Source organism: Salmo salar, chromosome ssa04, assembly GCF_905237065.1.
Source record: "Salmo salar chromosome ssa04, Ssal_v3.1, whole genome shotgun sequence".
Lineage (NCBI taxonomy): Eukaryota > Metazoa > Chordata > Actinopteri > Salmoniformes > Salmonidae > Salmo > Salmo salar.
Window position 1 is genome coordinate 41279221 of NC_059445.1, and position 24325 is coordinate 41303545.

Below are 24325 nucleotides of genomic sequence, written 5' to 3' on the forward strand. Positions count from 1 at the left end.
CTAAAGATTGTAGTAGGGGGATTGTGATTGCTGCCAGCCAAGCGGAACACAATTGCAATGCCACTCAGCCAGTGTGAATTAGTTCCTGCTAAGGAGACTGTGCCTTGTCATTGAGCCAGTGGCTTGGCCATTTACAGCTTCTGTGATAGTAGTGCTTAGTCAAATCAGCCACAATGCTCTCTGGGAGGTTGGGGTGGCCACAAGTAGGAGGCATTTGTGTACCATCACAACGGCCTACTGTTATTTAGGTTTAATTCACGTCAACATCTAGGATGAGGGGGAAAAACGGCTTGTGATTAGTCAAAACATCTGGAGCGGTCAAATAAATCAACTGTCTGACTTAATTAGGGACAGCTGTAACTTAACCTGTGATTTAATAGGCGAGCAGAGTCTACGGGGAATTCTGTTTGTCCTCGACGGGTTTCAGTCTTCAGACGAGTTTCAGACTGCTGTTCCTTGCGAACTCTTTTCGTGGCCATTCTGAGTGAGCGTGCCCAATGCAAAAGGCCTCCAGTTCACACATCACACGTGGCTGAATTGAAATTCCTGAATCCACACTGAGGTGTCCCTCACGACCCATCAACGCTTCCCTTCCTGGGAGTGACATCCAGGCTCCGCCCCCGCTCTACACCCGTTACAAAGGAACCGCATCTCAATACTCTCAGCCCTGGGACAAAAGGCCACAGAGCAGGTGAGAGGGGCTGAGCACAACACCAGAGAACAGAAATAGAAGAGGGGCAAGGGACAACAAAGGAGGGAGGGCAACAAGTGAAACTCAAGTTGAAAGGGAAAGAAAATAGCGCAGAAACAGAGTATCCGGGGAGAGTAGATAAAGGGTGGAGTATGTATGGGGCGGCAGGGTAGCCTAGTGGTTAGAGCATTGGGCCAGTACACGAAAGGTTGCTAGATCAAATCCCCGAGCTGACAAAGTAAAAAATATGTCGTTCTGCCCCTGAACAAGGCAGTTAGCCCACTGTTCCTAGGCCGTCATTGTAAATAAGAATTTGTTCTTAACTGATGACCTAGTTAAACAAAGGTTAAATAAAAAATAAAACAATACATCAAACATGTGGTTTCCATGTGTTGGACGACATTCCACTCGCTCCGTTCCAGCCATTACTATGAGCTGTCCTCCACTGGTGTGTGTTTACTTACTGGTGCAGGGGGTGTCTGGGGTGTCCGAATCAGCGCGGAGGTAACCTGGACGACACTGACACACAGGTGAGCCCGTCACCATAGCATGGCTAAACCCTGGACAGGCATGGCACTGGCCCCCCGAGGCGGACCTAAACTGGCCCACAGGACAGGCTGAGAGGACGAGGGTGAGCGAGAGGGGAGAAGGAAAGTTAGTACGGCCCTGAACGTCGCCACAAACCGTAACATCAGAAACCAACACCACAGGCAGCATAGCGTCCCATCATAGCAGGTCGGGTTGGGAGCCAAAAAGCATATTAAAAAAAAGACAAACAGTACAGGAACGCTCATTAATCATCGCCAAGATACATAAACACAATGAAATGGATGTGAATGCGCTCGCCTCTCCTCTGATCCTTTCGACTCACACGGACACCCGGCTTCAGTGTAAACAGCCCATAAATCAAGCTCGCTCCCTGACGCACTGGGCGTATTCAGCGAGGGGTGATCCGGCACAGCGAGTGTGTGTGTGTGTGTGTGCGCATGTGTTATTGTAATATCTGCTCTGTTCACTTTCTGTTTAAATAAACGGCTACAGAAATGAATCAAATACATAACTGGGGATCGTATGTATTCATTTGCGGATATTGAAGGTCTAATTTGAGCTATGTGAGCCCCTGTGAAGTACTGGGTAATAATAACAGACTCCTAAAACATTAGTCATAACACCCACTCAGTATGACAACGAGCCACATCACATCACATACACACACCATCCATGGATAAAGACTTTAACAAACTGCTGCTGCTCTACTTAGGAAAATAACTGAAGTTTTAGTTGTTATCTACTAATTGCAATTTCCCCGTGAGGAACAATAAAGTTGGGTTTTATCGTACTGTATTTTCTGGATCGAATAACACGGTTATGCAAGTCATCAGCAGTAAGGTAGAGCTAGTTTGGGTTGTTCCACTTGTACTGTGTCTATGTTTAATGGGTAGATCAGCGTTTCTGAGAGAAAATCGGCAGTTTAAAAGAACATTTCCTGCGTTTTCTACACATTTTGCCGTAGCTTATGCCGTGTTCTTACGCTATCTGGGTGACTCAAACGATATAACAAAATCAATGGGGGGCCCCATGCCATGACATTTTTTAAAAGTGAGATTCTCTCTGACTGTTGAGTATTTATAGGTGATTGTTCGTACTCAAACATGATCTTATTGAAAAAGATATACCTTCTTTATATTTTCTACATACTTATATCTATTTTTAGTCATTTAAGGTTACACTGACAACATTTTACCCTCCCAAAAATATTGATATTTTTAAACCATATTTCATCATATATATATCATATTTCATCATATATATCATATTTCTCATATATATCATATTTCCTCATATATATCATATTTCATCATATATATATCATATTTCTTGGAGTGGCGGCAAAGTTTGAGCAGCCGCGGCCCGCCACTGCCAAATGAATATAGGGGAAACACTGTTTACAGGATTAATACAAAGCCGGGTTGTCTAACAGTGGAGGATTTTCCGGCTCCCTGGAGCCGAGTTATCATTAACCAAATAGGGAGGTTAAACAGTTAAGGTGCTAACTCAGCCAGGCAGGAAGCTACATAAAAGCCCCGCGTCAAACCTAATCGCTGAATAAGATGACATCATTACAATTCAAGTGGCCCTGGCCTTCCTTTCCCAGACAGTATAAATAGACGTTCTCTTTGTTATCCGTGTACACGGTGTAACTTTCACCCTCTCTCTCTTTCTCTCTCTCTCTCTCTCTCTCTCTCTTGTGTGTGAAGAGGGCCTTTGAATAGTAGTCCATGTACTATAGAAGTGCATGCTTTAAAAACATGTGCAAACAGGTACCGGACACAAACCATAAGTATCTCCAAAGAATCACAAAAGAATCCGTACAGCGATACTGAGCAGACTACACAATGCATCTTAGTAAAAGGCTTTTTGACAGAAGGTCTGAGGGTCAGAGTTCCCTTAACAGACTCGACCTCAGTGACCAGACGCCAGGGAGCATCGAAGCCGCACAGGGGCAGAGACCGAGAGAAACAAAGACAGACAGAGGGCGGAGAAAGAGAGAGACGGAGACTGAGAAAGACAGAGAAAGAGGGAGAGAGAGACAGAGATAGAGAAAGACCGGCTGCTGGTGGGATGAGAGAGTTTTATAGCTAACAGATAGGCTCCAACCGGGCCACTTAAAGAGCTTTATGACCCCCCCCCACGACGGCACACTCTCCATACATCAACCCACACACACTGCCTTTAATGACACGCTTTCCTCTTTGGTGGAGAGGGATGCTAAAATAAGAGTACAACCTGCTACATTAAAACGAGAAGACAGCAACAGAAGTTAAACACTGTCCGCTAAATGATATACTTGGCTGTGTGTGTATGCTAATGTCATTGTGCAGACAAGTGCTACTGAGGCGGTAGCATGTGGGAGAGACAAAGTGAGAGAGAGAGAGAGAGAGAGAGAGAGAGAGAGAGAGAGAGAGGGAGAGAAGAAGAAGTTGAGAGAGTGTTCCCATTCTCCTTAAAGCACAGAGTGTGGAATGTGACCCTATTGTGACCTTGCCTTTACATTTCTCCAGGGGGGGAGTGGGAGACAGGGGTGGAGGCCCGTTTCACACACACACACACACACACACACACACACACACACACACACACACACACACACACTGAAAGAACTAAATAAGAGCACAGTAATTAGCTAGACAGAGGCAACCCACCACCTGCCTGTGGCATTGTGTCTGTGTGATGGTGTGGACACGAGGAAGAGAAGTGTCCCGTACTGTGTGCGTGTGCGTACCAGTGTGTGTGCTGGCGTTAGCTTGGCAGAGCTCTATTACTGCCTTTACGAGCTCTTCTCCAACATTTTCAGTCATCTGCAATGATGCAGAGTGCCTGTAATGACCTGCTGAGTGTGGCTGTTTTGGCCCAAGAGCAACTCCCTGTCAGAGCAGCAAAAGACTGTATCTAACCACTGAAATGGAGGATAGAACATAAGAACATTCCAGTTGAGTCATTCAGCAGACACTCTTACCCAGAGGGACTTACAGTAGTGAGTGCAGACATTTCCGTACTTTTTTTCTCTTCAAACAAGAGGCTTGAGTAAAACATTTGGCTTTTCATTATACACTATCATTATTTCTGTCCATCTGTTTCTCTCCACCTGTGAATGTGTGTGTGTGTGTGTGTGTGTGTGTACATGGATAATTTGACTCATTAGGAGAGTTGTACCTCCCCAGAGAGAATACTCCCTGCTTCTCTCCGTTGTCAGGTTGGCTTCGATGTACCGGTAATGGAAGATTCTTTACCTGCAACCTCCCTCCTCTCTTTCCCTCCCTCCTCTCTTCCCCTCCCTCCATTCATGGCTGATTCACTGGGTCCGTCTGGCAGCCAGTCGTGACATGTCCTAAGCGCCACCCTCAGCCGCCCAGCCCTGTGACACCGCCCTCACCTCTAACCTATGCCCTGCTCCCCGACCTCCCTCAGTCCCCCCAGGCTTTAACCTGCCCCACCACAACACTCCCGGTTAATACTGCTTCTGTAAGCCTCTTCTCTCCTGTCCCCCCCCCTAACCCCCCACCCGGCCGCTTCTCCATTGTTTCATTGTTTAGGCCTCAACTCTGTGTGAGTGTGAAAGGACAGACAGAATAGATTTCCACCTAAACTGATGAGACGGCATACTCCCCTTGCCCCCCCCCCTTCCTCTCACCTGAACAGCGGCTGTGTCCATCAGCAGGCTCATATCCAGGCAGACAGCCACAGGACGTAGTGGGCTGGCCCACCCACTGGCCGTCCTCTCCACAGAAGAGTTTGGGAGGGCGTGGCCGGGGCCCCTGCTGGGCGGCGTTGTCCACACACACCCCCTGGGCCTCCTGCACCAGGGTGCGGGGCACGGTCTCAGGGAAGGAGGACAGGGAGCTGACCAGGGCGGGACACTTCTTGAAGAACACCCTGACAGACAGCAGGGCCATGCAGGCACCCTGGGCCTGGAAGGCCAGGTAGAAACCCCTCTTAGACAGAGGCCCCAGCCGCAGGGTCTTCACATTGAACTTACGCTCCCCGCCCTTCCTCAGCAGGAAGTCTGCTGCCACTGTGTCCACCTACAAGATGACAGGAGGGAAAGGCAGACGGTCAACACAAACACAGGAAGTAATATCTCTACGTGGTATCCAACATTCCAACAGCCTACTCACATTCCAGTGGATTCCATCCATAACGGGTGTACATGTATATCTGTGTATGTCAGTGTGTGTAGAGCAGGCTGTGTGTGGAACCCAAATTGTTTTCCAAACGTTTCGTTCGGGAACAGAACCATCATTTTTTGGGGTTCCGTTGCACTGTTCCAACCAGAAAAATAAAGTTCTGAACCGGTTCGAGACCCAAAAGTACAGTTTAATATTCCTTTCCTTTTCAAACCTTTGAAATCGTTTTATTTTAATTTTATTTAGCTCGACATTAAATGACTTCCCCAATAAACGCAGAGAGAGAGAGCAACTGGCTATTGAGCGGGTAAGCGATTTAATCTGTAAAGTCGTTAAGAGCTAATTGTATTTCGCCGTAACAACATGGCTTAATCATAATGAAAGACAAACACACAAACTGTGCTGCCAGTCACAATGTAGGGCGTGAGATGCAACTGACATATTTTGCGGGTGGGGAGAGAGGGAGAGAGGATGGGGGAAGCTTGCCTTGCAGCGCCGACCATCTTGTCATGACATGCCTGATCTGAATTAGGCCCACAGAATTATATCTACGGAAGAGCGGCTTCTACGCAGGAACTTTGAAAGTCTTTGAACTTCCCAGTCGGTTTCACGTTGGACCCGAGCTAACAAGCTCGTGTTTTCAGAGCAGCGCTAGAATTTAAGAACAGTTCAGAAATCCAATGTGAAACATGATAACTATAATATCCTTAACTGGCATTGAAAAAGTTCATCCATTCTTATAAACATCTCTCCTTAATTTCCGAATCACGCTTGTAATGTTGTCGTAGGCTACAGTAACCTATGCTTCAGAGGGGAGGGGCAGGTAACCTACAGTACACACACACACACACACACACACACACACACACACACACACACACACACACACACACACACACACACACACACTTCCAGCTGGCAGGCAGGCAGACACTGGAATTGACAGAGTGAGGGCTTTGCATAGGCGTTTTGTTTTGCGATTTTTGTGGAACTGGGGAAAAAATGACGTTATTAACCAGCTCCCATGCTTTAAAAAAGAACGTTTCTGTTCCAAAACAGTATAGATCACTTTCGTTTCTGATTCTGATTCTGTTCCTCAAATACTTTTGTTATTTTCCGGTTTTCGGTTCTGTTCCCTGAACCGGTTCCAACCCTTGGTGTGTATACCTTAGTGTAGAGGTTCTTCATCCATGAGGAATGTGTTGCTGAGTGCTGATGTGTGTGTGTGTGTGTGTGTGTGTGTGTATACAATAGCTGTGTACCTTAGTATAGGGGTTCTCCATCCATGATGGGTGAGTGGGTGTAGCCTCGTCAGAGTCGGCCTGGTAGTAGAAGAGGTTGAAGGTCTCCTTGCAGCTGCGGTGGTGTGTGACACTGGACGAACACTCGATCATGGTGAAGCGCAGCTCCACGTACACCTGGGACGCTCCCCGCCGCTGGATCAGCCCGCTGCGCAGCCAATGGCTGGACAAGCCGTCCGTCTGGCAGATCTGATTGGTCCTCACACTGTTGTTCTCCTCGTCCAGACCACTCACCTCCTCCCACTGAGAAAATATGTTTAGATAGCACGCCCATCAATGACATTGTCATACAGTGGGTAAACAGATTCTAAACTTATGAGGAATAAAGTGAGGTCAAAGGTAGGATCCAGGATGAGATGGACCTATTTCTACACAGAGAGAGAGAGAGAGAGAGAGAGAGAGAGAGAGAGAGAGAGAGAGAGAGAGAGAGAGAGAGAGAGAGAGAGAGAGAGAGAGAGAGAGAGAGAGAGAGAGAGAGAGAGAGAGAGAGAGAGAGAGAGAGAGAGAGAGAGAGAGAGAGAGAGAGAGAGAGAGAGAGAGAGAGAGAGAGAGAGAGAGAGAGAGAGAGAGAGAGAGAGAGAGAGAGAGAGAGAGAGAGAGAGAGAGAGAGAGAGAGAGAGAGAGAGGCTTGGGGGCCAGTCTACGCACCAGAGGGCTGTCACGCGAGTAGATGGTCCATCTGAGATCTGACGTCTCGGTCCTAGTGTTCATCAGGACCTCTGTGAAGACGGACACGAGAGATGTGAGGGGACACACACTGCACGGGAGGACACTTCACACACTTCCAACGGCCGTCGCAGAGATGCACGGACAGACACACTTTCCCGGTGCTCACCGTGATCAACTGACTGAGGCAGTAGAACTGTGTCATTCAGCCGGCTCTAGCTAAACGCTCCGCTTCAATGTAAAGAGGGAGGGAGAGGCGGTTGATTATATAGTCACTACAGAGAGAGGGAGCAACTGAGTCCCGAGCCAAATGGACCCTGCTCCCTTCCTCGCCTTTTAGCGCTGTTTAGCCCTACACCCCTCCCACCCTCCCTCTCCTCCATGTTTGCGGTCAGTGTGCCATACAGGTCTGTCCTAAGCCCCCCCTAAGCCCCCCTTGTTTCTAGCTAAAAAAGAACCTGCTGAGAAACCTCTCTATTCTCAGAGGGAGGGGGGGGGCATATGGACTAGCTGTGGGAACAAGGGGATATTCAAAATGCCACATGCGCAACGCAATAGACACATGGATGCACGCGCACACAACAAACTACCCGGAGTAGTCACGGTGCGCACACAAACACACACACACACACACACACACACACACACACACACACACACACACACACACACACACTTGTCTTGCGCATACACCTACAGCACCACAACACCCCTCCAGCCGTGGTTACAAATGAATTGATTCTGCGTAATCTCCTGGAGTGTAGGCAGACTGCCAGGTCCCTAACAGCCAAGAACTGTTCTGCTATGATTGAGTAATTCAATACGGACTGGGGCCCGGAACTGGAACAATGCAGAAATGTCACAGGCAAGCGGAGCTGAAATGATTTCTTTTCCTGCGAAAATGCCTCTTCCCCCCCCAGACGTCCCTCGGTAGATTGGCTCTTTGCTGCATTGTGGTCCGCCCATGACTTATTGATGGAATGAGGTTTCCTTCCATCAGAAGCCCAGCGGTGTGTTTTTAGAGTCTGTCCGTCCCTAAGGGGTTTCCTTGCAGGGGTCCTTCTAAGGGGTCAGGCTGTCTGCAGGTAAGACGGTCACATGACCCATCCCCAGCCGTGCCCACATCATCTCCCCACTACCAGGCTTCCTTTGATCTATTAATACACGTCCTCAGTGCACAGTTACTAACTTCGCACTCTTCTGTCTTCCGTTCCTTCTCTCTCTCACCCCACCTTCCCTCTGCCTCGTAAGGGAATTACTTCTATCTATCTTAGTGCACCCTACTCTCTGGCACAGTCTGCTTTTGGAAAGATAGAAAACTTTCATTCTATCACTTGTGTGTTTTCTGGGTCAGCTGCGTTTAGAACAGAACAGAACAGCGCCATGCCATCAATAATTCTGATAGGCTGATATGAAACCGGCAGGTTTGACAGACTGTCATTTACACTGAGGCACAATTGATATAATGCGCCTTTTAACAGTCTCCCCTCCCTGTCTCTGACAAGCCAAACACTTCTCCCTCCCTCTCTATCCATATTGCTCACTCTCTCCATCTCCATTGACAGTCCCTGAGAGCCCTGACATCTCCCTCTCACTCTCTCTCTCCCTCCTGTTTCCCCTCCGTATCTTTACCACTCTCTCTCTCCCATCCTTCCCTGGTAGTAGCAGGCTGCAGAGGGCTGATAAGCACAATCCAACAGCCAGAATTAAGAAATCGACACCCAGGGGGCAAGGAGAGAGGGAGATGAGGGGTGTTAAGGGGGAGCAGGGTCGCTCTCAGCTTTAGACAGGAGTGGAACAAGTGTAAATCCAATGGAGGAATGGGAAGGCATGGTGGTGAGGTGGAGATGGAGGAATGGGAAGGCATGGTGGTGAGGTGGAGATGGAGGAATGGGAAGGCATGGTGGTGAGGTGGAGATGGAGGAATGGGAAGGCATGCTGGTGAGGTGGAGATGGAGGAATGGGAAGGCATGCTGGTGAGGTGGAGATGGAGGAATGGGAAGGCATGGTGGTGAGGTGGAGATGGAGGAATGGGAAGGCATGCTGGTGAGGTGGAGATGGAGGAATGGGAAGGCATGGTGGTGAGGTGGAGATGGAGGAATGGGAAGGCATGGTGGTGAGGTGGAGATGGAGGAATGGGAAGGCATGCTGGTGAGGTGGAGATGGAGGAATGGGAAGGCATGGTGGTGAGGTGGAGATGGAGGAATGGGAAGGCATGGTGGTGAGGTGGAGATGGAGGAATGGGAAGGCATGGTGGTGAGGTGGAGATGGAGGAATGGGAAGGCATGGTGGTGAGGTGGAGATGGAGGAATGGGAAGGCATGGTGGTGAGGTGGAGATGGAGGAATGGGAAGGCATGGTGGTGAGGTGGAGATGGAGGAATGGGAAGGCATGCTGGTGAGGTGGAGATGGAGGAATGGGAAGGCATGCTGGTGAGGTGGAGATGGAGGAATGGGAAGGCATGCTGGTGAGGTGGAAATGGAGGGTTGAAGAAAACACGATCTCACCCGGTGTTTCCCCATTGTGTGTTCTGCCTCAAGTTCACAGGAAACCAAATTACACACCGTCTTCATGGTGGTAACTGGTGTGCTACTATAAAATGGAGTCACGCGTGCGTGCACACACTGTGCCATTCCTAACCTGCTCCTACTGATGTCCTATGAGGATCAATCATAAGGAGCAGCGGAAACACAACTGTCATCCCCCTCCAGGCACAGCCGGTTACGCTAGCCATGTGAGTACGAGGTGAGTGTGTGGTGAGTATGAGGTGTGTAATCAGTGTTTACCACTGAACTATCATTATGTTTTATGAGACAGGATGCATGTGTCTGTCTGTGTGTTTTTCGACACTGTGTGGACAAAACATTAGGAACACCTGCTCTTTCCATGACAGACTGACCAGGTGAAAGCTATGATCCAGTATTGATGTAATTTGTTAAATCCACTTCAAATCAGTGTAGATGAAGGGGAGGAGACAGGTTAAAGAAGGATGTTTAAGCCTTGAGACAATTTAGACATGGATTGTGTATGCGTGCGATTCAGAGGGTGAACGGGCAAGACAAAATATTTAAGTGCCTTTGAACAGGGTATGGTAGTGGTGCCAGGTGCACCGGTTTGTGTCAAAAACTGCAACGTTGCTGGGTTTTTCACGCTCAACAGTTTCCCGTGTCTATCAAGAATGGTCCACCACCCAAAGGACATCCAGCCAACTTGACACAAATGTGCGAAGCATTGGAGTCAACATGGGCCAGGATCCCTGTGGAACGCTTTCGACACCGCGAATTGAGGCCGTTCTAAGGGCAAAATGGGGGTGCAACTCAATATTAGGAAGTGGTTCCTAATGTTATGTTTACTCAGTGTGTATGCATGCACAGACATGTAGTACCGCGCTATATGACAGAGTACACTCTTAGAAAAAAAGGTGCTATCTAGAACCTTAAATGGTTCTTTTGCTGTCCCCATAGCAGAACCCTTTGAAGTTGGGCTGTCCCACAAAAAACAATCTTAGTCGACCGAGAGTTCATGTACTGTAGACACACCCTATGTTTGAATATAATCAACAACATGTTGGCTACTGAGCTTGTCTGATGCTTTAAGCACTGTGATTACAAATGAAGACACACAAATGACTAAAGAGGGAGCCAGAGATGAATATAGCCTAACCAGAAGGAGTAAACCTGTTCCGACCTTCCTCCTCCCGCTGCCTGCTACTGCTGGCCTTTGCCGATTCTGCCATTACACTCCTAAAGTTGCCGGTACCAGCGGTCAGCAACCTTTTCCATTTGGAGTGCCAAGTTATCGTACCATTCCTACTGATCGGCGTGACAGTTTTGATTTTCATATATGCACATTTTTGTGGAACAGTTTCATTTATAATAAAGTCTACATGTCTCAAAATCAATGTCATGTGGTTAATAGAAATTGTATCTAAATGAAAATTATACAAATATAAAAGTAACTTCTATTGCCATGGCCAACATAAACCAACAAATAAAAACATTGCAGCCTGCAGGTAGAAAATATCTTGATAAAATCAAATAAATCACATTGGCTACGCATGACCTGTCTGCAAGAAACTTGAAACATTGTATCAACTACTTAACTTGGTCTGGCCCAATCATGCTAGCAAACTTGCAACATTGTATAAATATTCTGGGCCCTCAGTTTCCTGCGCCGGCCGAGCTCCAGACAAACAGACACAGCTGTAGACTATTTGCTCAAGGGATAAGAAGGAATCAGGTAGGCCTGTTTTATGACGTTTCCACCGGATAGGAGCATGACATTTTCCCCCCGTTTCATGCTGACAGGTTATGGAAAGGGAGAGAGCTGGAAATATCTGTAGGCTACGTTGAGGAACTATTGTCATTCTCAATGGATGTAAAAACAGACTCTGTTTACTTGCTGTTTGAGGCGAAGAAAAAATGACTGTGAGAAGCTCCACAGTGGTGGCGAGTTAAGACAATCAGAAATACTACCAGATCCCCAAATGGGCACATTTATAAGCTTACGTTTACATGCAGGCCAGGTAGCCTAGACCCACCTCTAAACCAAAACTTTTTTTCTCTTTTCTCACGTGTAGCATAGGTTGTGCGCTCTGCAAACAATGTGTCCACTCCGACAATGACAACGGTAAGACTGGAATAATAATATATTAACAGAAATGACCGTAATCAAACAAACATTGTAGATGATAAATGATGGGAATTAATGGTAAATGTACTACTGGTGAGCCACCCCCGTGGCCTTTGCAATGGATTAGTCCACTGAGACAGGGGTGAATCAGACAGGGGTCTCATGTGCCATACATTTTTTTAAATATATTTGCCACTGCTTGCCTAAAAAAATCTTGGTCGACCAACAGCCTATCAACCAGTCGACTATATTGGGTCAGCCCTACTTTGAAGAACACTTTTTGGTTGCAGGTAGAACCCTTTTGGGTTCCATGTAGAACCCTTTCTATAGAGGGTTTTAAATGGAACCCAAAAGGGTTCTTGATAATGGAATTTATATGTTTAAGGTAATGTCTAAATGATTCCACCCTGAAAACATATAACTGAGTGATTTTAAGACTAATTCTCGAAATGTGTGTAGGACAAGCTAAGACTTTACTATTTAGTAATGTAAGTGAGACATTCAAGGAAAAGGGAAACTGTTAACAGATAGCTTGTGACAGACAACTTGTGACCACTGTGAAACTGATAACAGGACAGAGGTCTCTCCATGTCACGCCCTGACCTGAGAGAGACATTTTTCTCTGTTTGGTTAGGTCAGGGTGTGGGGTGGGCATTCTATGTTTTCTATTTCTTTGTGTTTAGCCGAGTATGGTTCCTAATCAGAGGCAGCTGTCTATCGTTGTCTCTGATTGGGAATCATATTTAGGCAGCCCTTTTTCCCTCCTTCAGTTGTGGGATCTTGCTTTTGTACAGCTCAGTAAAGCCTGCAGAACGTGACGTTCGTTTCCCTTTGTTTGTTGTTTTGATTTAGTGTTCTGAGTTATAATAAATATTAATCATGAGCACTTACCACGCTGCACCTTGGTCTCCTCTCTACGACGAGCGTCACACCCCTCCCAGGAGGGGAGAAACCGTTAGGCTTGCAGTAGATTATGTAACATGTTGCAGGATATGATAAGCAATGTATGTGTTGGAGAAGACTTGTAAACAGCATTGACAGTGTTAGAGAAGAGGAGGGGCATTTATGTGAGGTATAAAAGGCTATGTGCATTGTATAATTTTCAGAGCTCTCGTGAATAAACATTCTGATTATTGTAAGCTGGGCCTCTGTCTGTTTCATTCAACCAGAATCTTACAAACTCTGGGGTGCAGACTGAGTAGTTTAATTGAAGTTCAGTTTATGAACATTGGGATTGAAAATTCTCGTAACAGTTCTCCTATGGGGACCCATTTTTCTCCGCAATTTCCAATTGGTAGTTACAGTCTTGTCCCATCACTGCAACTCCTGTATGGACTCGGGAGAGGCGACGGTTGAGAGCCATGCGTCCTCCGAATCTCCGAACCAATCGCTTAACACCGAGCACCAATATGTCGGGGGAAACACCGTACAACCGGCGACTGCAGTCAGCTTGCAAGTGCCCGGCCAGCCACAAAGAGTCGCTAGAGCGCAATGGGACAAGGACATCCCGGTTGGCCAAACCCTCTCCTAACCCGGACGATGCTGGGCCAATTGTAAGCCGCATCATGGGTCTCCCAACTACAGCAGGCTGTGACACAGCCTGGGATCGAACCCGGGTCTGTAGTGACGCCTTAAGCACTACGATGCAGTGCCTTAGATCGCTGCGCCACTCGGGAGGCCTCGAAGAACCCTTTTAGAAAAAACATGTCCAAGAGAGTACAGGCCATCCAACAGTAAATGGACGTTATCATTGAGATGGGGCTGACTGAACACACACACACACACACACACACACACACACACACACACACACACACACACACACACACACACACACACACACACACACACACACACCTGCTGCTTTTTGCAGACCAGCAGGTCTTAGACCCCTGCCCAAGAGTGTTCCATATAAGCTGGTGCCATCCTTCATCCTGGCCTTCCACCACCCCAGAGAGCAGGGCCTGGCTGTACAGAAGAGTCTAGGATTCCTACTACCAGCTCTGTCCCCGTAGGCTCCGACCCCATCCACTCCACATAGCAGGTGAATAAACCCAAATGCCTCTGCTCTTTGCATAAGTGACCTTGAATATGACAGCATGACTCCATCGAGTTGGAACACAAACCCTCTCTTTAATCACAGACCGACTTCTTCACTTTCTTCTCTACCTCTCCGCTACTTGCCCTTCCGCTCTCTTGCTTTCTCTCCCTCTCTTTCCCCTCCAGTGGCTCTGGAGTGTGATAGGGAAATTATAGGCCTGTGAGCCTTCGCCCTGCATCGACTACAATTAGACCCCCGCTTTAATTAAGGAAACTCAGAGTGCCAATTACCCCCTATACGCCTAGAGAGAGAGGGAGAGATAGAGTAGGAAAGAGAGAAGGGAAGAGGAACAGCAAAAGGGGGAGGGTAGCTGAGAAGGAGAGGGAGAGAACAGAGATTCAGGTTAGGGTAGGATGGGAGAACATGCGGAGGGGAGAGAGGGAAAGAGCAGGAAAAACAGAGGGCGAGCGGAGAGAAGAGTGGGGAGAAGGGTGGGCGGGAGAGTGTTGGACAGGGCTGACCTGGGTTAAGCAGTTATGGGACAGCTGGGAGGGAGAGAGAGACAGAAACAGATGAAGGGAGAAAGGGAGAGAAGAAAAGAGACTAGTGGAAGCTTATCAGGGCATTTTGCCACTAAGACAACGCCTTCCACTATTCATGTGCATGTGAGCATGAGTGTGTGTGTGTGTGTTTGTGCAGACCGGCAGTTCTTAGAGTGTGTGTGTTTGTGTGTTTGACATGGAGTTGAGCCTGTGAGATTAGGTCTCCCCCTCTCCTCTAATCCCACTCCCCTCCTCCCTGCTTCCTGCTCCTCTCCTGATCTGGAGGGAGCTGAGGAGTGATGGACTGGCCACTGACATCCTCACACTGCATTCAGCAGACCTACTGGAGCGAGAGGCCCTCTGAGGAAACAATACACTTCACTCTCTGCTCTTTACAATAAGGGCCCCGTTGTGATAGCGCATGGACCTGTGTGTGTTTACATGTAGCCTGTGTGTGTTTGAGAGGTACATCTATGTCACTGAGCGAACAAAACATTAGGAACACCTTTTCCATGACAAACTGACCAGGTGAATCCAGGTTAAAGCTATGATCCCTTATTGATGTCATCTGTTAAACCTCTTCAATCAGTGTAGATGAAGGGGAGACAGGTTAAAGAAGGATTTTTAAGCCTTGAGACAATTGAGACATGGATTGTGTGTGTGTGCCATTCAGAGGGTGAACGGACAAGACGAAAGATTTAAGTGCCTTTAACCGGGTATGGTAGTAGGTGCCAGGTACACCGGTTTGACTGTGTCAAGAACTGCAACGCTGCTGGGTTTTTCACACTCAATAGTTTCCCGTGTCTATCAAGAGTGGTCCACCACCCAAAGGACACAACTGTGGGAAGCATTGGAGTCAACATGGGCCAGCATCCCTGTTGAACGCTTTTGACACATTGTCCATACCCCGACAAATTGAGGCTGTTCTGAGGGGAAAAGGGAGTGTAACTCAATATTAGGAAGGTGTGCCTAATGTTTTGTACACACAGTGTATATACTGTAAATATATATATATAGAGAGAGAGAGAGAGAGAGAGAGAGAACGGAGTGAGGAAAGAAAGTGAGAATGAGGGTGTTAATGTTGGACTCCTAGTTGGATGTACTCCTCTTCAGGGATGCATGCCAAACAGGCTGGTCCAGGCAGGTAGATGCTAGGGTCCCTGTGCTCTCCTTCCCTCCCAAGCCACAACCTGATCCAGTGACTGTTGGGAGCAGGCTACTGGCTATTAGAACTGGACAGGGTCACTTTTCTGTGTGGGTATGCAGCCAGAGTTAAATAACACAGCTAGCTGGGAACCAAAATGGCTGACCATAGCAGTGGGGATTAAGTGTCTTAAACCTACCCTCCGAGTCTGGTATTCATTTTGGCTCCGAAATGTGCAGGCTCCAATTGACTCAATCCTCTGAATTTTGGGGTAAAATACGGTGGCTGAAATTCCCGTGCCACAGCAGAAGATAGAGAAGTAGAGACAGCAGCATTTCCACACGACAGACTGCGGTAGTTGTCTCCAGAACGTAGGGAAATATTACCACAACATTTCTGTCACGTTTCAGCTAGCTAATTTACGGAGATTGTTCAGCAGTCGTAATGTTCTGGGTTTGTCTCTCGCTGGTTTGATTTTGAGTCCTTTAGCTAATCTCACACCAAAAGGGGTGATCTGAAAGAGTCCAGGTGACTTCCCACATCTTCCTCCCCTGGCTAACAAAAGACACTGAGCTATTTGTGAGATTAATCTCCATAAAAGCCTAATTAAGTAGAGCTGGAGTGGAACAAAAAGAACTCTCGAGTCCTCACCTCCATCCCTTAGAGAGAACCACCGTGGAACAGCTCGCTACAAGATGGAGTAACCTCGCCGATTACTGAGGGGGAAACAACGGTGTGTTTAGAACAAAGGGTTTAGGATAGAGTCAACCTCCAATTAAAAGGAGTTGTGTTTGTTTGTAATGGTTTCTGTTTAATAACTGATAGGGACTCAGCGGTAACAGGCGTGACGGCGATGACTCTGTACGTTCAGAAGAATTTGCAAAGAGATTATAAAGATAGTTCGCGAACTCTCCTCATGGGTTGAAGGAAGCACACACTTTGGCTCTGATACAGGTCCGTTTTCAAATTCTGTATAACCTCCGTGCACTTTTAGCATGTTTACCGTCGGTTTGCTTTTCGTGGTTCTTTTTGTCTTTGTAATTCTGCCGTTCAATCTTCCGCCGTTCCGCCCACTACTCTCTCCCCATCCCACGACTCAATTCGCTGCCTTATAATTATCTCTGGACGAAAAAAAATGTGTTTGCATGCATCTCCATGTCAGTCACACTGAGAGAGTCTCCCTCCCACTGAACACTGGGAAAAATACCAAACAAAAGGTCAACTCTCACACACACACACACACACACACACACACACACACACACACACACACTTCTGCAGACGCACTCGAATATGCTCTGACGGAAAATAAGTACACACATCGACTGCGGAACATAATACGACCAACATTTAGTGTCGGGGCTCTCTCCAATATCTGCCTTCTTTAACACATCAAGCTTTTGGGGTCCCCATTGGTTACAGAATAACATTACAGACTATTCCAACTGTCTATGGTCCTTGTGACATGAAACATGCAGACACACCACACACACGCGCAAACACACACAGGCTCTCAGTGACTAATCCGCAGTGGGAGGTGAACAGCTTGAAGCTGGAAGACAGTCACTCTGAATGGCAGCACAGACTTAGGCTACATCAACCATCCAAAGATCGGCACGTCCAAGCCCAGATACAAGAGAATACTCGCCCTGCATGGGTCTTCTCTTTCATTCTGACTCATCCCCCTCTTTCTCCCTTTCAGCAGCCAAGGAAAGCCAGACACATTGAGGGGGTACAGGCTTTGGAACAGATTTTGGTAGGTTCCAAAGAGGGAAACGAGACGGAGATATCTCGCATGATGATGGATGAAATGGTGAAACCAGTGTGAACACGTCGTGTACTCTCTCTCTCTCTCTCTCTCTCTCTCTCTCTCTCTCTCTCTCTCTCTCTCTCTCTCGTCTGAGTAGCTGTGTGGTGGGACTGGAAGCCCGCTGCCTGCTGAGCCTCAGTGTCGTTACTGTATATAGGACAGATATTCTGGGGCTCGGGGGAATCACAGCGAGCGCACAGGCATGGGAAGTCCCTCTGTCTCACAGCCAGGTGCTTCTGATTGTCACCTACGACACACGCTCAACACAGACACACACCCTCTCACTTTCTCGTCGGCCCTTTCTCATTTCTACTTGACTTGATAGCAGTCTCTCCCCCTCTCACCCACTGGCAGAAATGACTCTCTCCATAAGTGTCGTTCTCGGTCCCTGTCTTATTTGAAAAAGGCTGTGACCTCATTCCCTGTCCTCTCTCTAGTCGTCCCCATTGTGTCCCCTCTCACAGTGAGTGGTGTGTGGGTGGAGGTGCAGAGGAGAGGACGTGGGTCACCTGCCCCGCTTCTTGCCTGCCTGTCAGCGTGCCACTGACGTTGATGCATGGGTTGGGGGGCTGGTGGTGGTGGACTGGGGGCTGGTGGTGGTGGACTGGGGGGCTGGTGGTGGTGGACTGGGGGGCTGGTGGTGGTGGACTGCGGGGCTTTTTCTATCCCCTCATCAACCCGGACTACCATCCACCTGTCATATTTCCATATGCATCGCATCTCATTTGTGACTAAAGTAGTCTTGATAAGCCAGCCCAGACCCACTCAGGAACCCATCTGTCTAGGCCGAGCCCAGCCAGCGAGGCAACTTCATCAGGCCACGAGAGAAAAAGAGAGAGAGAGAGAGAGAGAAAGAGTGCTGCTGAAGAGTAGAGGGAAACTGGCCTGTACATTACAGCTGCACGACTCGGATGCCTGTTTAACTCTTCAAGGGGCTAATCGTGGGATTAAGCCACAGAGGATGATGGGCTGAGGGTGTCAGTAAGGGGGGAGGATTGCTTTAAATGCAAATCCCTCTCTTATAAAAATCAGTTCCATTTAATAGGATTTCAGGGGGAAGAAATCCGCATTTCCGCGGCGGGGCAGACAGTGGTAAGTCCAGACTGCACTGCCTCGCTCACACAGCAGAGAAGAGAGTCAACGGAAAGAGTAACAAAATAAAAAGGGGGGGGGGGGGGCCTAACTCTTTCACCTAGGGCCTCTTGCATTCGGAATAAAAACAATATTTTAGCGTTTGCTGGTTTTAGACATTGGGTTTACGGGTTGTGAAGCAGAATGTCACTCATCGCGGCACTCTATTCAAAGTATGAGAAAGAGCGAGGGAGAGAGAGAGAGCGAGAGAGAGAGAGAGAGAGAGAAAGAAGCGTAGGTGGAGGAAATGAGAACGCAACAGAGAGAGGATGGGCCTTCAGAGTGGTGTCTGTTGGGGTGCTAGTTCATCTTGGAGGCTGATTGTGAAGGCTCACCGGCTCACAAGTGTATTCCTTCTTCAAACTCTTCCCGACAAAGACCACTAAATATCTAATATACAATATGCACAGGGATTAGCCTTTGTTTAATCATTCACGCGCACACACACGCACACACACACACACACACACACACACACACACACACACACACACACACACACACACACACACACACACACTGTCTAATCTCAGAGGGTTTGGGGCACTTTTGAGGATCTTACCCTGTGGACAGAATCCAATCTACCCCCCACGAACACCAAGCTTAACTTGGGCCAAATTAATCATCACCAGCATTGCCCTTTTTAATACCTTCACAGTCCTGCAGTCACCACACGGAGGTAACACTTCAAAAACCGTCAAATGCCCTGTGAATATTATCCCAAAAAAAGTAAATAAGATGTTTAAGTGGAGTTTCAGAAGATAAGGGAGAGGTCACATTCAATAGATTAGCCTAACTCCCAGCGTTGCTTCTCTTTCTGCTCCATCTGTTGGGAGTTGAAAAGGGAATTAGCGAACAGATGTTGGAGGTGGGTTCATGACATGAAAACGATACATTCTAGGCCTAGATCCTCAACAACAAAAAACCTTCTCAATGGAAGTGAAGCAGGCCTACAGAGTAGCATTACAGGCCAGGACGTAGAGTGAATCGCAATAGTTCAGACACTGACTGAGGGCAAAACCGAAAAAAAATTAAATAAAAGAGCTTAACTTCAATTAATCAACTAAAAACACAATTGTGAATCGATTTCGGCGTTGCTGTGGCTAACTACAGTGAGGTTGTAGTAGGCATACCCAACGGATCCCTTCAAATCACCTGTAATGCCATAGGCGTGCTCGGGAGCTATCCATGCCTGTCAAACAGCACCATGTTAATTGTTTGTAGATAGCAGGGACCAGGTGTCTTCATTTCAGCATGTAATGTGGAACTAATCCGAGCCATGCCGTTCGGGATTGATTGGTAGTGAGACGCCGTAGAAATGGTCTGGGTGGATGCGGTCTAGAGGCTGGTACACTGTGTGGCCAAAAGTATGTGGACACCCCTTCAAAAGAGTGGATTTGGATATTTCAGTCACTCCCGTTGTCGACAGGTGAATAAAATCGAGCACACAGAAAGGCAATCTCCATAGAAAAACAAATTGACAGTAGAACGGCCTTACTGAAGAGCTTTGTGACTTTCAATGTGGCACTGTCATAGGATGCCACCTTTCCAACAAGTCAGTTCGTAAAATTTCTGCCCTGCTAGAGCTGCCCCGGTCAACTGTAAGTGCTGTTATTGTGAAGTGGAAACATCTAGGACCAACCATGGCTCAGCCGCGAAGTCGTAGGCCACACAAGCTCACAGAACGGGGAAGCTGAGTGCTGAAGCGTATAAAAACCGTCTGTCCTCGATTGCAACACTCACAACAGAGTTCCAAACTGCCTCTGGAAGCAAGGTCAGCACAATAACTGTTTGTTGGGATCTTGAGATGGGTTTCCATGGCCGAGCAGCCGCACACAAGCATAAGATCACCATGCGTAATGCCAAGCATCGACTAGAGTGGCTTAAAGCTTGTCGCCATTGGACTCCGGGGCAGTGAAAACACCTTCTCTGGAGTGATGAATCAAGCTTCACTATCTGACAGTCCTCCTGACAAATCTGGGTTTGGAGGATGCGAGGAGAACGCTACCTGCCCGAATGCATAGTGCCAACTGTAAAGTTTGGTGGAGGAGGAATAATGGTCTGAGGCTGTTTTTCATGGTTCAGGCTAGGCCCCTTAGTGAAGGGAAATCTTAACGCTACAGCATACAATGACATTCTAGACGATTCTGAGCTTCCAACTTTGTGTCAACAGTTTGGTGAAGGCCTTTTCCAGTTTCAGCATGACAATGCCCCTGTGCACAAAGCGAGGTCCATACAGAAATGGTGTGTTGAGATCGGTGTGGAAGAACTTGACTGGCCTGCACAGAGCCCTAACCTCAACCCCATCGAACACCTTTGGGATGAATTGGACCGCCGGCTTCGAGCCAGGCCTAATCTCTTAACATCAGAGCCCGACCTCACTAATGCTCGTGGCTGAATCGCTGCAAGTCACCGCAGCAATGTTCCAACATCTAGTAGAGTGTGGAGGTTGTTAAAGCAGCAAAGGGGGACCAACTCCATATTAATACCCATGATTTTGGAAGGAGACGTTCGACGAGCAGGTGTCCACATACTCTACATGGCTAAAAGTATGTTTCCACACAGACCATTTCTGTGCTGTTCCACACCTTTCCAGAACACATACATGAAGACACACTAAATTCACACACACACACACACACACACACACACACACACACACACACACACACACACACACACACACACACACACAGCTAATTCATTATCACCTTTGTATCTTAAATGAATCCAGGTATTTATGTTGTCTTGGGCTGTTTTTAAAATGCTATGTACAGACACTTGCATAGGCTCTTGTGCAGGCCAGTCAAGTTAATCTTCATTAACGGGAAAAGTCTCCTTGCAATAGTTAGATAGTGGAGGGTGACGATTCTCTATACAAAGACAACATACTGTACAGTAAACATAGTTAATGTAGGAGTGTATGATTGATTAACCATCACGATAATTGTCAACTAGCATGTTACATTGCCATGTGCGGCCGGCTGTTACAACGTAACGGTGCTGTTGTTACAATGTAACCACAATCTGAAGGCAAAATGGGCCTTAATCATATTTTCAATAACCTATTATTAGGCAACCTAATAACCCCACCGCACATTTTTCGTCGATAATAAGCACGATGACAGAACATGAAACAGCCGTGTTATATTTGAGAACATTGTACAGGAGGTAATCCAACCTACCTTCCTCTGCTGTCGACAGAAGCACACATTCCAGCAGGACCAGCCAAAGTGGGGCAATGCGCCTGGATATGAAATTCATAATGGCATACAAATTATCCGTAATATAAACGAACTCCTTCGGTCGTGTTGGTAAAAAAAAAAAACGAGTAACTGGGAATGTAGTGGCACCGTCAGCTGGACCGTGTACCCATTGGCCGCAACACTGACCACATCTGACGCGGACCACAGTTCAAACACCAGTTTCACTGGGAATGAGTAATGCAAAAATGTGGTCACAACATTTCGAGGAAAACCTTGCTTTGACGGACGGCTGCAAGTCAATATCTCATGGAATGAGTCGATAAAAAAAATTAAAATCAACCACCAGTTTCTTTACAAATCTAGCATAGTCAATCAAATATGAACTTTCATATTATAGAAAACTTTCCTTTAGAGTGGTAAAGAATATTGTATCGCTTGGCTGTACAATTATATAGCACCGTTGTCCTATGTCCCCTCTGTCATATTGAAAAAGGGGACGCATGTATGTGAAACTTATCGTCTCCTTGGGATGGATTCGGTCCACTCTTTGTCCGTGAGCCCTCTGCTTCTCCCAAATGTCCTCTCAATTCGATGTCTAGACTCCGCAATTAAAGCACTTGAAAACCCCCCTCGATTCTCAACGTGAACGAAAATAATGTTACTGCTGCGTTTTGTTCGTTTCGGTAGCCTATTTTCTTTCCAAACGACCAGAACAATAATTGTATGAATATTCTTTGGTAAAAATCCTCCTAAAAAAAAAAATCGAGTCGATGGGTCGGGAACAACTGCGTGTCTCGTTGCCACTGCCTGTACGTTTCCAGTGATGTAGAATGATTGACAAATTAAAGAGTTTAAGTAATATTTTTTTTTGTTGTTGCGATAAATCACTTTCGGGTCAAATAAACAAAAACCAAAAAGTTATGGACTTATCCACCGTCCACTCGTAGTCGTCTCACTGGGGATGTTTCACCACACAATCACAGTCGAACAGCACGAACCTCCACTGACTGCATACGCCCCGCCTTCACGCACACACTTTCGGCCAATCATAGGTCAATTTCAGCTGTCAGTCAAATAGGAATATGAAAATCAATGTATGCATTCACTCGACCCCACTTTTGTGATCTTTTTTTTGCGATCTTGTATTTCATGGGGAAGAGCTGTGTCTTCCTTTTCGTTGTTGAGAGTTTCTGTAGCCTAAATACTGGTGAGTGATATTGCTCATACCAAAAGTGGTATCGTGTTTCATTCATGATACACGCATTGAAATAGCCTACAGGTTTTTGGGATGTGGAGATAATATTACAATGTTCTCTTTTATGGTCTTTAGTTTCGTCCCAGTCTGCTCTGCAAGCATACAATATATGTAGGCGACTTACTACCATCTATATGGTGAAGAAACCAGCAGACTTGTGTCTGGTTTCATGTCATTCCCATGCAAATAAATGCACTCTCAATTCAGGGTCTCAGGGGCCCACTTTGTGTATTAGCCTGTTATTTCCTCGGCAGTGACTTCATGAAAGTGAAGGAGCGGTTTGTCCTTTTCTTACGTAAATTATCTGGAAGACCGGTGGAAAACAATTAGTAGCAGTGGAAGACTGTCACTCTCAGCTGAGAACAAGAACGCTTTGAGAATGAAAAAGAATGCTTATTATGATATACAGTGCATTTTATAATGATATTCTATGATATACCTATATTATGGTATAGTCCGCAAGTCAGAAAACCGACATTTCTTGTGTTAGATCTACGTGATTCTTTATTCATTTCTTTAGGGTGTGTGACTTAATGGCCTACAAATCTTTTTCACACCCCACATTTAGCGCATGCTATGCTCACATCACCATGCTGTGTTTTCATGTGTTGCTGCCACGCTATGTTGTCTTAAGTCTCTCTTTATGTAGTGTTGTGATGTCTCTCTTGTCGTGATGTGCGTCTTGTCCTATATTTTTTATTTTTAATCCCAGCCCCAGGCCCCGCAGGAGGCATTTTGCCTTTTGGTAGGCCGTCATTGTAAATAAGAATTTGTTCTTAACTGACTTGCCTGGTTAAATAAAGGTTAACTAAAAATAAATAAAAAAACATCACGTAAGCATTTCCACTCGAGATATTAGGCGACGTAAAACTCCTTGTCCTACACAGAAACTGCTGTAACATAAATTAATGTAACCTACATTGCTGAATGTGATAATCAGCTTATAATAATTAGGGCATTATAATCAATGGTGTTGAATTGAGCTATTTGCACGAAAATATCACTTTGACCGACATTTATATGCCACAGATACAGAATATGAGCAGTATGCATAGAAAACACACAACCAATACCAAAACCATACCTGTACACCCATAGTGCAGGTGGTGTAGGCAGCTGTGTGTTGCAGTGAGAAGCATATTTGGTTGTGTTTTTGAGTCCAAGGTGGCCCCAAAAAAGTCTGGTCCATGGGTAACTGGGTCAGATGAAGGTTAAATGGGGT

At 46.8% G+C, this 24325-nt stretch overlaps 1 protein-coding gene across 2 annotated transcripts in view; it reads right to left on the reverse strand.

The window, feature by feature from the left end:
* The window catches only part of LOC106603099 (ephrin type-B receptor 4a), a 33124-nt gene extending 10279 nt beyond the window's left edge, over positions 1 to 22845 (reverse strand). For both annotated transcript variants that reach the window (XM_014196312.2, XM_014196310.2), the window contains exons 1-5: positions 21828 to 22845; positions 7326 to 7396; positions 6639 to 6920; positions 4884 to 5274; positions 1156 to 1308 (exon numbers count right to left, since the gene is read on the reverse strand). In XM_014196312.2, the coding sequence (XP_014051787.1) occupies positions 1156 to 1308; positions 4884 to 5274; positions 6639 to 6920; positions 7326 to 7396; positions 21828 to 21906 (976 nt within the window). In that variant the 5' untranslated portion in view covers positions 21907 to 22845. The remainder of the gene's footprint in view (positions 1 to 1155; positions 1309 to 4883; positions 5275 to 6638; positions 6921 to 7325; positions 7397 to 21827) is intronic.
* Between the last annotated feature and the right edge of the window lie 1480 nt (positions 22846 to 24325).